The 16,872-nt window shown below is 35.5% G+C and overlaps 1 protein-coding gene across 8 annotated transcripts in view; it reads left to right on the plus strand.

Moving 5' to 3' along the window:
• Positions 1–16,872, plus strand: part of shdb (Src homology 2 domain containing transforming protein D, b) — a 65,702-nt gene that overhangs the window by 1,686 nt on the left and 47,144 nt on the right. For 7 of the 8 annotated variants that reach the window (XM_087303040.1, XM_087303042.1, XM_087303039.1 and 4 more), the window contains one exon: positions 7,005–7,155. In XM_087303040.1, coding sequence (XP_087159166.1) covers positions 7,005–7,155 — 151 coding nt within the window. Of the gene's footprint in view, positions 1–7,004; positions 7,259–16,872 lie in introns of all 8 variants that reach the window. The other variant, XM_087303038.1, reaches the window with a different exon arrangement.

Consider the following 16,872-nt stretch of genomic DNA (forward strand, 5'->3'; position numbering starts at 1 on the left):
GTGTACATTAATACACCATTTTTATTTTGCTTTTAGAGTGCTCATTCATGACTATCCACTTTTTAAGTTTTGACGTATTGAATACTTTTTCCAGGTTTTTTAGTCCTATTACACATTAAAGTGAATTTTATATAAATGTAAAAATGGTGTACACGTCAGTCTCTGGACTCATCATAGACATCAATATTGTAACAATTTATAAAAAATTAATCACTTTCTGGCCGTCTGATATTAGGCTATACATATTATATATTGGATCATGATTTTTTAAAATTATTACAGGGCTCGAAATTAACCTTTTTGCTTGGTAGCACTGGTGCTCCTAACTTTAAAAATTTAGGCGCATCAGCCAAAATTTAGTCGCACCCACCAATTATGAGCACCGTTACTACAGGTTTCATACAAACATATTGGTTGTATGTGAAATCAACACTAATCAAACTAACAAGCAAAAATATATATATAACGTTATATGCAAGCGTGAGGAAAATATGTCTCAACAATATACCGTTATCACAAGAAAATAGATTTTTATAACAAGTGACCAAAGCATACACGGAGCACTCACCGGCCCTGCACGCACTGCTTGAATTAACGTGTTAACGGTATAACTAGTAAGATGTGTCATTATTTGTAACTGTAGATGCCATGGTTTCTAAAACAAAATCTGTCAAGTGTTATGTTATCTTCATTCTCATCTTCAGCGCTTTACAATTTTTCGCGGTAGTAGCTCTCTCTGTCATCCCAAGCCAGAAGGCGCTGAGTGATTGACAGCTGATATTAACCAATCATTCGCGTTCAGTGCTAGAGCAGTGGTGGGCCAATAAGAAGAGCGCGAAGGCGGGGCAAGCATTACGGACTTGGATTTGTTTACTGCAGCAAGTTGACATGACAACTGTTTTAAACCATTCCCGAGCGCTGCGTTTCACGTTCCAAGTGCAGACAAAGAGCTTAGATATGCATTCTGCGTAAATGTCTCCCGAATCCTGAATGTGCTGAACATTTTGCAGTAAAAATTGGTCGCACACTACAATTTTAAACACTCGCAGAAATGCTCCCAAATATATTTCAAGGTCGCATAGATAAAATTTCGGGCGCATATGCGACCAAAATGGTCGCAATTTCGAGCCCTGTATTATATCGCTTTGTAAACGTTTATTATTACCATTAGTTGAGTCTATACAGTTTGATTGATAGACACTAGCAGGTTACCATTGTCATAAAGTTTTTTTTACACTGAGATACTAATGCTATAATTTTCCCAGAATAGTACTTTTATAGGTCATTTTCAAAGGTTGCGGTTTCAAGTTTTCTTTTTTGTTTTTGGTTGTTTGTTTTTGAAAATAAGCTTGATTTGGTTCAATATCCTAATGTGTGTTAAAATGTGATAAAAATAAGAGTTTATTATTATTAATATTATTTAAAAAGATTTAACACTTTTTAAAGACTTATAATTTTTTGTAAAATTAAAAATTTAGCAAAATTAAAAAACGGCATAAATTATTATTTGCTTGGTGCAGTTATGGCATGCTAATTTTCACTTTTTAAATTATAAAATTTTCAAATCACAGGTAGTTTTTAAAGCTTCTCTGTTATTCTCAACAGCTTTTTAAAAATTGTTTCTAAAAACAATTAAAACTGGCATTGCAATATTTTATGATTTTAAAATAAAAGTCACATCGTGAATAATGTTGAGCCTGGATTATACTTTATCATTTCGCAAGTGTTTTTGGAAACCTGTGACCATTTGAGGGTTTTAAAAGCATTCAGGCCTAAGAAATTTTACCATTTGTAACTTTAACAAATTAATAATGTTTAAATTAATAAATTAAAAATGTTTAGAACGTTTATAAAATGTAGACTATGCAGTATTATTTTACATTTGATTATTTAATTTCTGTATACCTAAATAAAGTTTGTTCCTAAATAAAATTCAAGTTATTGTATAACGATGGTTTCTGTAGACATTCGAAAAACAAAAACAAAAATTAGATTAAAGGCGCTAATAACTTTGTCCTTAAAATGTTTTTTTTTTTTCATTAAAAACTGCTTTTATTCTAGCCGAAATAAAACAAAAATTTCCACATTGAACGATAACAATATATATGTTGATGTAAGTTGTTAATGCTTCCAGATTTAAAAGAGTACCCAACAATGGCTAAAGCTAAAAAATAAAGATGAGAAGGTCCATTAAATGGCATAACATATTTTTGGCCAATAAAATTTCAGTGGCCAAAAATTGGATACACCTTGAATGAATCGAATTCGAAAATTTGGAACATGTTGAATCTCTACATCTCTGGCCGAATAACTGATAGCAACCCTTTTAAATTGCCATTGTTGCACAATTCTGCTGTGTGATTGGCTTTTAGATTAATATTGAACTGGCGGGCGGGCGGGCGCTGCCATTTGAATCTTTTTGGCACGAGACTTCCGGTCTCATTCACTTCCATTCATTTTTAGACATTAAAAACTGCTCGTTTCTCTGTTTGATGTTGCAAACTGATATTTCCTTGTTATATTATTCTACTTGGTCTGTATAGTCATGCAAACATTTGTTTGTAGAGCAAGTAGTTTGACCGTTTTTTGCCGTTTATTATTCCTTGTCATTTCTCCCATAGGCGACTAAAACGGAAGTTCTAAGACAATCGCGAAAACAGGCGCACTTCCGCATTTTAGAATAAGGTCAATAGAGTAAAAACGTCCAGAGCTTATCTATTATCATTTCTGTAATGCGAAGACCATGGATCGATTTACTGGATCCAGTTTTAAAAGTGGAATAATCTGGATAAAATTGGGAATGTGATATGATTAAGATAATTTTAGATGATTAATTAAAAAGTGCTTTGTACACCCAATCAGACAACACAATGAAAGTTTGCTTTTTCAGGTCATTGTTGTGACTTCAACTTCAGTTGAAAACATAGTTGTGTAAAGTTACTATTTCCAAATATTTTGGAATGGATTTGTTCCATAAATGTGTTGAATGTTCATTTAAAGTCGAAGTTTACTATTAGTGTAGTCAGCGATAAAACCCAACCAATCCACCCTACGACATTGGCTCAACTAATAGTGCCAGTCTGGAGACAGGAACTTCCAGGCTATGTATTTTAGGTTCTGTGTTATTTTATATATATAAACTTTATATATATATAAATTTTATATATATATACACACACACACACACACACACACACACACACACACACATACTGTATATACATGCTTGCACTTCTTGAAATGCTAAATAGCCATAGACCTAAGGCATCTGGCGATACCTGAATCCGTCAGGTCATGAAATACATAAAACAAACTGTCAAACAAGTGATTTGCGGTGTGAAACAATCTTTCATGTAAACCCTCTGTTAACCCTGCATTAGATTTCGTGTCTCGGAGCACCGTAGGTGTCAAAACCTCTTGATCCACCACAGCTGAAGCTCTTGAATAATACATACAGTTTAGTTAGGCAGCTTGGAATGGGGCGTCCCATAGAGAATACTCGCAAGAGCCAGATAGGTTTTCCTGTGATCAGACATTGAGTAGAGACCCAATACCGGCAGACAGTGAAAGTATCTACACACACACACGCACACGCACAGACAGACAGTAGAGGCTCATCGATTGTAATCAGTAACAGTGATGAGCGAGCTGATTGGTTGGTTTTAAGGAATGATCCTGCCAATGCCACGCCATTGATTTAAATCCCAATTTAACGGCGACCCTCTAAGTGCATTGTCTTGCGAGCACCGTTACGCATCATTCCCTGTTAGCCTTCATTAATTTCCACAGTAATCCTAATTAAGTTTTTATAGCATTCCTAATGAACATTCTCAGATTTATTGTTCCTCCTTTTCTTGTTAAAGATCAGCCAGACAATGGCCGATTTGCCTGTTGGGAAATCGGGAGGTTGTTGCACGCTGTGGTTTGTAGTCTGAATGGTGCCGCATAGAGCCGTTGGCTAAAGCACGCGTTTGAGAGACCATATGGCCAACTTTGTAATTGTCCCAGTGCCAGATGAATGAGGGCTTCCTCTCAGATCTGGTTTTGGAGACAAACGCACCTCCAAACACCCTCATCAACACTTATTGCTCACAGCATCCTGCTGCTTCATGGGGGAAGGTTGCACGTCTTTGCGAGTTTGCTAGTTGTCTCGCGCTGAGTGAAGTGTTGTTGCTGAATGTACACATGTGGGGAAAATATGTGAAAACACTAGGGCTGAATATAGATTATAATGAAGAACATGTATTTTTTTCTTTAATAAAGCTTGATTTGGGAAAATATCCATTTATTTTTTTTAATTTTTAGTAATAATAATAATGACAGCTTTTGTTATCTTTTATTGTAACATTTGTGAATGTAGTATTTAAGAAAAATGCTATAAATATAACTTAAGTTTACGATGCAATTATAGCCCTCTTAATTTTCGCCTCAGGAATACTTCTTCTTTATATTATTGTTCCCTGCATGCAATTTGTACTCATTATAAATTTGTAGGACCTGGTAATTTCTTTAATGTGAAAAATGTGGAAACACACAATCATGGAATTAATAGTTAAAGGTAGGGCTGCAGGATATTGGAAAAAACTGACATTGTTGCGAGATGACTATTTTGGATTGAAGTCATAATGTTACATCGATTGGGATGATTTTGTGCATGACTACATCTGCATAAAATATACAAAATAAAATAAACAAATTAAAGCACCGATTGCATGTTCTTCCCGTGTAGGCATAGGTTTCCTCTGGGTGCTCCGTTTTTTTTTCCACAGTCTAAAGACGTGCATCAAAGGTGACTTGAATAAGCTAAATTGGCCATAGTGTATGTGTGTAAATGCGAGAGTGTATGTGTGTTTCCCAGTGCTGGGTTGCAGCTAGAAGGGCATTTGCTGTGTATTGCTGGATAAGTTGGTGGTTCATTCCACTGTGGAGACCCCAGATTAATAAAGGGACTGAGCTGAAGGAAAATTAATAAATAAAGCAAAGATGAGGACAATAGAACAAAGATAAAAATGAAGTAAACAGTGTTTTGATGGTGTCGAACAGTATTCAGGTACAGAAATTCAATTATCAGATCTAAAATCGCACTGTAGTCTTCATTGTATAATTAATTCATAACACAATTCATATTTTTTAAGTGGCAAGCTTAATTTTAAAGTCAAACTTTCATTTCAAGAGTTCACACTTAGTTGTGCTTAATGCTATTAGCAGGTTTGGCATGCTGTCCCGGGAGAGAACCCTGAGCTCGGAGATAATTGAGCCCATGGCTCCCGCCTGGTCAATAAGCATACTGTATGAGAGAGTCCGAGATCTGGTAGGTCTCGAGAGCTCCCCTTGGAAAAAGGAGAAAAAGGAGGAGATTTGGTCGAACTGAGAATTCTACCAACATGAAGATATGGTAGTAGGCCGAAATCGGTTTGTTTATTGTAAACTTGAATCAGTCTGATTGGATTAATGCGGATTTTGGACGAGAGGCCAGCCATGATCAATCGTAACACATACTCTCGAAATTAGTGTGTAAAACTTCACTTTTTGTACTCAAATGGTTTAAATTTCCTAAAAATCTTATAGGCATGGGCCCTAAAAACACATTCAAATAAAAATATTTCATACTATTTGATTAAAGTTGCCATGAACTGTGGTTCCTGGTTAATTATAATCTCAGTTTGACTTTGCAGGTCTTGCGATGTGACTTGCAGATTTGCACATCGAGATATCGATGCTAAAACGATATATTGTGCAGCTCCAGTAATTGGGTATTTATCTGTGTAAAACAGAATGCTATGGAATTTGACAAATTTTAGAAGAGCAAATCTAAAGTATATATTGAATGACAGTTGTAAAAGACTGAATATGATTAGTTGTTACTACTTGTTCTTTCATTTTTTAAAACATTTTAAGAAAAGACAAAAACAAATTCACTCAAACAATGAAAACACCAGATTGTGAACTGTTCGTGTGCAAAAGACAGTTCATTGCTTCACTCACGCACTGCAAATATAGTTATTGATAAGCTTATTATTCCCAATTTGTAACCTTTTGTCCCATTGTGTTGATGGAGAGGGTTGGGCGATGTCTTTAACACAGAGATTGTAATTTTAAATTCAATGTAACCTTGTTTGTTTGTTTTTTGCAGGAATTAAATTAACTGGAATTAAATGTTTAATTTAAATGTTGTTTTTAAAAATGTAAATATTGTCACTCGACGGATAGAGGACTATGCAGAAGTAATCGGTGAGAAAATCAAGGCAAAAACTAGTGTAATTTAGTTAATGTAAAGCTATGTTTTATAGTCTGTTTTTAAGTATTATTAAATAAGTTAGGAAATTACCTATGGCAGCTATATTACCTTTTGCCCACTAGCCTCAATCAAGTTAGTTTGGACACCCCTACTCTAGACATTTTTTTACTCTATATGATATTAAGATTAGAGATTTACTGAATTTTTGGGCACTGAAAATTTATTGGCCGAGAATATATTATATGCCATTTTATGGGCCCTCTGATTTTTTTGGCTTCAGTCATTGTTGGGGTACTTCTTTTAAATCTGGAAGCGTAAACAACTTATATGGAAATATATATCGTTATCGTTCAATATGGAAAATGATTTTTGAGATCTCATTTTTGCCATATCATTCAGCCCTAATTTAATTCATATAGCAGTTGGTAATTTTGGAGCTTGTTGTTTTGTCACAGCACCCCAGTATGACCAAAATCTTAAGTAAATTGAGATGTATTTAGAGTGCAAATGATTTTTTTTCCTGCACAATTATGTAAAATTATTTCGGTTCATTCATCCCTCAGCACACTGAGATAATCTTCAATTTGTTGCACGGAATAAAAGGATTTCTTGTTTTCCCTCTCTCCTGGCTGGAGATTATCACAAGATTTATATATATATATATATATATATATATATATATATATATATATATATATATATATATATATATATATATATATATATATATATATATTTTTTTTTTTTTTTTTTTTTATTGCTTCAGGTGGTTCCATCAGCTCCAGTTATGGGCGATACTGACTACTCTGACCCATTCGATGTTCGTTTGGACCCGCGTCCAGAATCCGCCCAGGGCCAGATCACTCCTGAGAACAACGGCTACATGGAGCCCTACGAGGCCCAGAAAGTGATAACAGGTCAGTTCTGCTGCTTTTCTTTTGCAGTGTATTTCCATGCCCCAGGGGGAAGACTGCTGTGCCCTTTGAGTCGACTGGAGAGAATGAAGTATGAGTTTTATGAGTGTGTCTTTTTCAGACGCTGTCAGTCATAGAGTGACTCATTGCTGATTCTTTCCTAGAGTCACACAGATTACAGCTTTGCGCTCTGGAAATCTGCTCTATTGTTTTATTTCTTCCAAACATTTTACCTTTGCTTAAATCAGTTGCTGGTTTTGAAGATACAATCGGCAATTCAAAACCTAGACTGCATTTTAGGACATTTTTTGTTACATACCACTAGTGAAATCTTAAAGGGATAGTTCACCCAAAAATAAACATTTAGCTCACACCTTTGTAAATTTCTGTGTTTCTGTAGAGCACAAATCAAAATATTTTGAAGAATGTTGGTAACCGGTAGTCATTGATTTCCATAGTAGAAAAAAAATTGCAGTAGATGGCTATCAGGTAGTAATATCCTCCAAAGTTTCTTGTTTTAACAGTGCTATCAAGTTTAAATGAATCACAAAAATGTGTAACATTTCAGCTACTGTAAATAACAAAATAAAATCATCATACACCCAGCGCAATGTGGCGCAAGGCGTGGCGCAATAGTCTTTTGGTACTTTTAGCTCGGCGCAAGGGTCATTTTGAGGTGTTGCGCCACATTGTTTAAATGGCAAATGCATTTGCGCTCAAATGTGCGCCCATAGGCGTTCTGGTCTAAAAAAGCAGGCATGTTTTGGCGCGTTGCTATTTTGAGAAACTGTAAATAGTCTGATCTTTAGACCAGAACAAAGTCGGTCTATTGTCTGGCGCAAAGTGCGCCTGGCTTACACACTACACACAAGATGCAGAGCAATACGCAAATATCTTTTACATATGAAAAATATATAATATCTTTAGGAGATATATATATATATTTAAAAAATGGATTTATACAGAATATAAATATAAATGATTAAAATATTACAAAACATATTAATTTCTAGCCTACACTGGCTTACTTAACCACTGCCTTACTTTGTTCATCTTGGCAGGCTTTTTCAGTTCATTCAATTTGCTTTTGTATAATTTTATTATTATTAGCAGTATTATTTATTATATCCAAATTTATATTTGTTTTATTAAAAACAAGCTTAGATTTGTTTACCTGTCAAATTTTAGACCATATGGGGCATGGCAGGTGTATTTGGAAATAACTCAGTATTTTGACCACACTTGGTTATTATTGTTCATTTATTCGTTTGCTAGAAATTAAAACTGAATTTAGAAATAGTTTTGAAACAAATCTTTGCGCTTAACAAACGAAATTAATTATTTATAGGCTAATTGATGTCTGTGCGTAAAGGTTTCCCTATCCACAAAAGCAAAATCGAAAGTGAACTTACTTTACGTCAAAATGCGCTTATGGCTCTTAAATGGAATGGGAGATGAGACTCTAATTGGTTTATTCTCAAAACACACCTATAACTCATTAAGAAAATAAACTAAACCCTTTTAGACTATGAGCCATGGCGCAAAGCGGATTTTCCCGTCCTTAAATTAGCAAAAATGCGTTCCGACACGCCCTGAAAGCGTTTGCGCCCTGCGTTTTGCACTCTGCGCACGGACCGTCAAAATAGAGCCCTATGACTGAAAGCTACTTTAAAGAAAAACACAAGATATTCCTCAGGGAGTTCATGGCAAATATATTTTCCAAGCCAACAAATCAACATCATGACTCAACTTTGATGGTCATGTTTCTGCAATTCAATGGATTGTTGGATGACTTCAACTGTAAATGATATATTTGATGCTGCTTTACTGGGATAGCTAATTTAAAATGGAAAATTATGTCGTTATTTACCTAACCCCCATTTGTTCCACATCAATCCGTCCGTTTGCCATTCATCCATCCATCCATCCATCCATCCTTTCATCCATCTATCCATCCGAGTGTCCTTCCATCCATCCATCCATCCATCCATCCATCTATCCGTCCATCCATCCAAGTGTCCTTCCATCCATCCTTTGAGTGTCTTTCCATCCATCTGAGTGTCCATCTATTCATCCATCCAAGTGTCCGTCCATCCATCCGTGTCCATCTATCCATTTGAGTGTCCTTCCATTCTAGTGTCTATCCTTCCATCCATCCAGCATCTATCCTTCCATCCATCCATCTGATTGTCCTTCCATCCATCCGAGAATCCTTTCATCCATTTGAGCGTCCGTCCTTCCATCCACCCATCCATCCGAGTGTCCATCCATCCTCCAAACTATTAATTTATCCATCAGATTTTTTATGCTTTTCTATTTATCTGTCTAAGCATTTGTGTGGCCATCCATCCAGTATACTACACTGTGTAAGCTTTTTTTTCATTGTGATATCTTCATCTTAAAATTGTCCTTATGGATCCTCATTTCTGTACCTCTTGTCCCAAAATCATCTTGGGCCATTAGAAATATCCTTGTGCTTTATGAAGTTATTTTAGGCAACAGAAACTGTATCCTGTATCTAATCCTGTATCAAGTATCTATCAAACATCAAGTACAGTGTCTTGATTTATTTCTTCGAGATGCACAGTTGTGTTTTCATCTTTCTCTATAAATGTAAATCAAGCATTCAGGAAAAAATGTATTTGGCACCATTAACAGACAAAAAGACATGAATATAAATGTTGTTATAATCATTTGGGTATAAAATATGTACGCACGGCAAAAACAAAAAATGGAAATCAGCTCAATTAGCATCTTAGTTATATTTTTACAATCAACAGACTGCAGAATAACTCGTCATGTTTTGAAACAGAGCTGGAATACTATGCATCCCTTAAAATATTTCTGGGAATAGTGGCCCATTTTCTCTCCGCAGGACCCCAGCATCCACTTTAATTTTTCCTCAGACGCTCTTGCCTTCAAGGCAGCCTCATTTAATTTTCCATCCATCTCTACAGGTTAATCTCTCCTCTCATTCTCCATCAGCTCTCAGGTACGGGGGAATCTAGCAGCCCCTCTCTGGCGCGTCACAAACACTTACCATCAACACACACACACACACACGCACACACACACACGCACACACACACTTGTTCCCATCGCTCTCTCTCTCTGCTCTCTCGCTCCTCCACCTCGGGCTCCGTCCCTCAGGGCCTCCTCTTTGTCGCTATGGAGACGACGGAGGAGCCCAATAGGAGCAGGATGTGTGAAGGTTAAAGTTTGTCTTTCTCTTGTTTCTTCTACGTCTTGCATTTTTTCCTTTCTTGCTGGAGATTCGTTTTTGTCAGTTTTTCGTTTCATGTTTGATGTGTTCTATGTGTGATTGTTGTTTTTATTTCTTTATATTTTTTACATTTCAGGTCAGTTTGCGAACAAATTCAGAATACCGATATGAATTAAACTGTGCAGTTTGGTGTAAGCAGAGATTTATGAGAATTCATTTTAAGAAAACAGCCTTTAAAACTGCACTTAATTAATGACGTCTTGTCTAAACTACCTATTTAAAATTACCATAATCAACACAATTATTGATGTTTTTTTGGGACAACTTATGTTCAATCCACTTAAATTTGTAAAAACTAATAAGTTATTTCCTTTATTGTCTCAGCACAAATACATTTTTGTGGAACCCAGCATTTTTTAAGTGTATATTTAGTAGTAGGTGCAGTAGGTGATCTGCCTAAATGCTAACCTGTTAGCATCAGAGATGAGAGGCTCGAGTCACATGACTTGACTCGAGTCAGATTTAAGTCACAAAATTTAGGACTTGAGACTTGCTTGACAAATATCCAAAAAAAGACTCGACTTGACTTGGACTTGACTGTCATGACTTGAGACTTTACTTGGAAGAATTAAGTTCTTAAGGTTAAGCAATAAAATTAAGTTCTTAAATTAAGCAAAACACGAAACCATTTCAGACCATGGATCTCAAAATATATATATAACGTATGTGTGAAATGGGCTATATATATTATCTGGAAAATATTTTATTGGATTTATTGAAATGTACAAAATGTCTTCGAGGAAGATGATCTTTACTTTTAATATAATAATGTTTTTTGCAATAAAAGAAAAAATGATCATTTTGATTCAATATTTTTTTCCTCCCAAAAATGTACCTGTGCACTTTAAGATTTTGTCATTTAGGGTCTATATATAAATAAATAATTAGATTGACTTGAAAGTGACTTGCTAGACAAAGCAACGACTTGAGGTGACTTGTAATAAGCAGTGACTTGACTTGACTGACAAAAATCTGACAAAAAATGACTTGACTTGACTTGCTTGAGACTTGAAGGTTATGACTTAAGACTTGCTGGAGACTTCAGGGGTTTTTCAGTGGCTGAACATCATTTCCCTGCAAATAACCCATTCGCAACACAACAAAATCTACATCAGCTTTGCATGACTAATAGTTTTAATGTAGCTTGCCAGTCTAAAAGAAGTACTTAAGCCGTAGTGGTATCCTTCATTTTGCGTGCAAAACTAACTCTAATATTGATTTAGGATTTTAAAAGGTTTTGATTGAGCATTTGTTTTTAGCCCTGCCACAGTGACTGTGGCCCGTAAGAACATGCATCGGCGAATCTGCATGAATGGGTGTGCAGTTGCTGACAATGGGAATTATTAGCCCGGCCCAGCAATAACATGTTTGGATGTAGCAGTTTTGTTTTTTAAAAATCATTTCCTCAATTGTGGGCTGACCAGTAGCTTATAGATATGGAGAGACTGTTGCCCTAAAAAAATTAATAAGATAGTCGTATTAAACCCAAACATAATTGAAATGGTATAACACTGGGGTTTCCAAACTTTTCAGCCTGTGACCCCTACAATAGCAAAGCCAGTGACTCTCGTTTCAAATTCCTCTTAGGTGGTTATAAGTATCCCACAATAGGCCTATATAAACACGAGCGTATTGACAACACAAAAAAGTGCAACAGTCTTTCAATCATATCATGTTTATAGTCATTTATTAATTTGTGTCATTAAATATTAACCTCCGCTAAAGAGACTGGTGGATACAATGTTTTCAGCGCAAGCAAATTCTTGGTTTAATTTTGGAGAATGCTAAACAGAGATCATTCTTAATATGCAGTTGTATGGCTTGTATTTATTTTTAATGGATTTTATTGCCATAAAGGTGTCAGAAAGTTTAAACTGGTGCTATAAAATCAATTTGCTGCAGGTGACACTATTGCTGTGCTGTTAATCTAACGAAAAACACACCAATCCTATGAAAAAAAAAATGTAAAGGCTGTTGGATTTTTATTTGCATGTTGTATTTTGCTATTAAAAACTACTATTTTTTCTTCTGTGGGTTATGGTTAAAATATGGTCATTCTAACAGTTTAATAAAATTTATTTGACTTTTGGAAATCACCATGCAGCGTCCTGTCATTGTCCTGCGTCCCCCACTTTGGGAACCACTGGTGTAACAGAAAATGTTTGTGGTTTTAAAAGCTTGACTTGAAACTGGTCATCATCCCATACCTTGTAATGAGAGGTAAATATTGTGTGGAAATGATGAAAACCAAACAATATGGACTGATTATGCACAACATCGGTACCATATTGATTATTTACTGAAATTAGAGATTTTAATTCATGGTATTGGTTGACAGGGATAGATGGTTAATTGTGAATGACAGTATTGCTAGTGTTTAGTAAACATATTTATAAAATTATTTTGTCAATTGCAGTAAAGCTGAAATAAAATATTATATAACTGAAAAAAAGAAATTATAAACTTTTATTTCAGTTAGTTTCCAAGAAATTTTTGTTTCAGTTACAGCAACTAAAATAAATAATACATCTAATTAATAAAACAAACAAAAACTTAAAGCAAAAAAATGCAAACTGAAATTCAAATGAAAACCAAAAATACAAGCTAATTAAAAAAATATTACCAATATTTCGATTTTAATTTATTGTTTTTATAATGTGGTAATTTTATAAAAATTTAACATTTTTGTTATATACCAAAAACTAGCCATTTTTGAAATGTATATTTACTTGAACTAAAATTAAATAATGCATTTGATTATTTTATATCAAGTAGAATTTTTACTTCAGTAATTGATTAATTTTATAAAGACTTTGTGCTGGTAACATTTATAAAGACAGAATTTTTTTAGTTTTAATTTTTATTTATTTTGTTATAATTTTCTTTTCATTTATTTCATTTATTTTCTTTTCAGCTTAGTCCCTTTATTAATCTGGGGTCGCCATAACTGAATGAATCGCCAACTTATCCAGCATATGTTTTTATGCAGCTGATGCCCTTCCACCTGCAACCCATCACTGGGAAACACACACACACACACACACACACACACACACACACACACACACACACACACACACACACACACACACACAGACACACACACTAGAGTCAATTTTAGCATACCCAATTCACCTGTACCATGTCTTTGGACTTGTGGGGGAAAGCGAAGCATTGGGAGAACATGCAAACTCCACACAGAAATGCCAACTGACCCAGTCGAGGCTCGAACCAGCGACCTTCTTGCTGTGAGACGAACGTGCTACCCACTGTGCATGTGCCACCGCGTCGCCTAATTATCTGTTTATTTTAGGGAAAATAGTTTCGAATTTTTGTACCATCAGCAATTGATTAGGCAATTGCCATTTAATTGGTATTAGCCAGAGTTTTAACACCTGTGCCACTTAACACACACATTCACTTTTTATTCTTCTTCTGTTTCAAGACAGAATAGCAAGATAAAATGTAAGCTTAATTTCTCAGAAACATGAGAGAGTGGCAAGTGATGGCAGACTGTTTTGTAGTTTCATTTCATATAGGCTTTTAACCGACTGTTATTTTTGCTGAAAAGCCCTTGAAGGTCATTCAGACGTCCTGTTGTTTGGTGCTTGACGTTGAAGAGGTATGATAATGGAAATGAAAATGCCCATCGGTGGAGATGAGAGACCCTGGTCCTTCAGATTGGGCCGGATCTACACATACACACACACACACACACACACATATATATTCCTCTCTCTTTAAGCCCTTCCGTATGAAACTGGCAAGCTGTGCAAACACAATTTGTCTCTCCTTCAGATTCATACCCCACTACTCTCTTCACCAGACATTTTCATAATTAATGTGGCCCCGGCGAAGGAGCCCAGCTGTGGAGCCCAGGGAACATATCGATTTATTGTTGTGTCTTGATTTAACAGCACCGCCTGTCTCGCGCTGTTTTAATAAACACACGCCTCTGTGAAAATCTTTCTAGAAGATGCTTGAATCTGCTTGCAAAGCCAACTGCTCGTCTCAAAGCAGTTTTTGGACCATCAGCAAGTTTGTTTCTCTTTGAAGCGGATCATGAACTAATCAGTTGCACATGAAGTAATGTGACACGCTGGTCCGGACTGACTGTTCTTATCTTATTTTTTTGGATATTATGTTTCATGTAGGGTGTGATGGAGCTGTTTGTGAATATGAGGCCCCGGCTCTTAAATTATCACTCCACTTTTTGGAAAATAGGCTCATTTTACAAGTCCCTTAGAGTTAAACAATTGAGTTTAATTTTTTTTAATCCATTCAGCTGATTTTTGGATCTGGCGGAAGCACTTTTAGCTTAGCATAAATCATTGAATTTGAGTATTTTTTCTATTTAAAGCTAGACACTTCTGTAGTTGCAGACTGACGGATAAAGTTGCTATTTTCTATCTTGAAATGTCTAAAGCCGCGGTCACAGAGTTTGAGCTTGCAAAATTCTGTCATTCAGCACTGTGAAACGGGGCCAGATAAAAACAAGATGACATTCAAAAAGCGGGCGATTGGTCCATATTTAAAATATGTTTGTACAGAGAGGTCACGTTTTGATTTTCGATTGGTCTCAAGTAATCATGTGATGTGATTTTGCAGGTCAGAGTTTACCAAGCTTGAACTTTAGAATGCCATGACATGCGAAACTTGTCACACGACCTCGTGTTTCCAGTTTGTTGCATTCACATGCGTATAAATGGCAGTCTACAGGATGAAAAGTGCGATGTGACTGTGGCTTAGTGTTGTCACGATACTGGAATTCAATACCAATTAGTACTGAAATTTTAAAAACGTCCATTTCCACCTTACATTTGAGCGCTGTTAAGTGCCTTTTTAAACACTGCTGATTTGCCATTGTGTTTACATGCTGTAATGGGTCATGAAGGTCATCAGATCATTAAACTCACAGCTGTTTACTAAGTGTAACCACAGATAGAGGGACACTAAAGAGTTTTAAAAGCCGTAAAAACTTGTATGCTTGTATGTCTTATTATAAACAAACCAGCTGATCTTCACTTAATTAAAATGCTCCAGTCTTCAGTTCGGTGAACTCATGACCTTCACGACCAGTCATTTCTGTTGAGCACGTGAACACAATGGCAAATTAGCGTTGTTTATGAACATGCTCAACAGTGCTTAGATGTTCGCAGGAAATGGGCGTTTTCAAAATTTCAGTACCGATTCGTATCGAATACCATTATTGTGACAACACTACCGTTATTTAAGAATTAGACTCTCATTCTGACATAATAATGAAGATTTGTTGCTTTTGCTTTAGCATGCGCGGTGATATCACACAGCTCCAGAAAATAGTGACCAGCTAGGTAACTAGTAAGTACAGCTGCATAATATCATTGTGCTGATTTCATTACTAGTCGTTATCAACATTGCCCATTAACATTTAATTGGTGCTGTTGGCCAGTTTCTTAAAAAGGTGGTCTAGAGTGTTTTTTTAAAGCTCAATTGTGTTTATGGGGTGCAAAACAATGTGTCCTTGTGCTTCATTTGTAAAAAAAAAAAAAAAAAAAAAAAAAAAAAACTTTTACACACATCTTACCTTAATTTTATACTGCTCAGCTAACATGAAAATGTCTATCATATTTCTTGGTTCCTACCAAGGCCTGACCTTAATGGGCTCTGATTGGACTGCTAACCTAATGTGTTGATTTGTGAATGTGTGTGTGGATGTTTCCCAGAGATGGATTGCGGCTGGAAGGGCATCCGCTGCATAAAGATTTGCTGGATAAATTGGCGGTTCATTCCGCTGTGGCGACCCCGGATTAATAAAGGGACTAAGCTGACAAGAAAATGAATGAATGAATGAATTTATAATTTCTTTGTGATTTTTGAATACCCAGAGGTTTGAAGAATCCACTCAATGGCACACAAAATACATTTTATTAAAAAATTATTTAAAAAATTTCAGTATCAATTGAAACCAGAGTTGGTACTTTTGACAACTTTAGATTGAATCAACAAAAAACCACCCTTTAAGTGGGTAGTACACCCAAAAAGGAAAATTTTGTCATTATTTATTTGTCCTTGACTTAAACCAAATCAGTTTTTTGTTCTGTTGAAAATTGGAAACCATTGACTTATTACAAAAAAACTAATACCAGATCCCAATTAGCTTGTGTTCAACAGAAAAAAAAAAACATGTTCTGTTGTGTTCAACAAAAGAAAAAAAGTGGTTTGGAACAAGTCAAGGATGAGTAAATGAGGACTGAATTTTTCCTTTTGGGTGAACTATGCCTTTAATACCAGGTGTAAATGGAGCCTAATATGCATTTTGTTTGATCAGCTTACAAATAGATGAGGCAGACACATTTCTGTATGCATGTTATTTTATCTGTCTCAGTTGTCTGCTTTTGACCACTTCTGTCCTCTTTTCATTAGCAAAAACTACAGGCCAGTAAATAGAGTACATG

This window comes from Danio rerio, chromosome 22, assembly GCF_052040795.2.
Source record: "Danio rerio strain M-AB ecotype USA chromosome 22, GRCz13ab, whole genome shotgun sequence".
Lineage (NCBI taxonomy): Eukaryota > Metazoa > Chordata > Actinopteri > Cypriniformes > Danionidae > Danio > Danio rerio.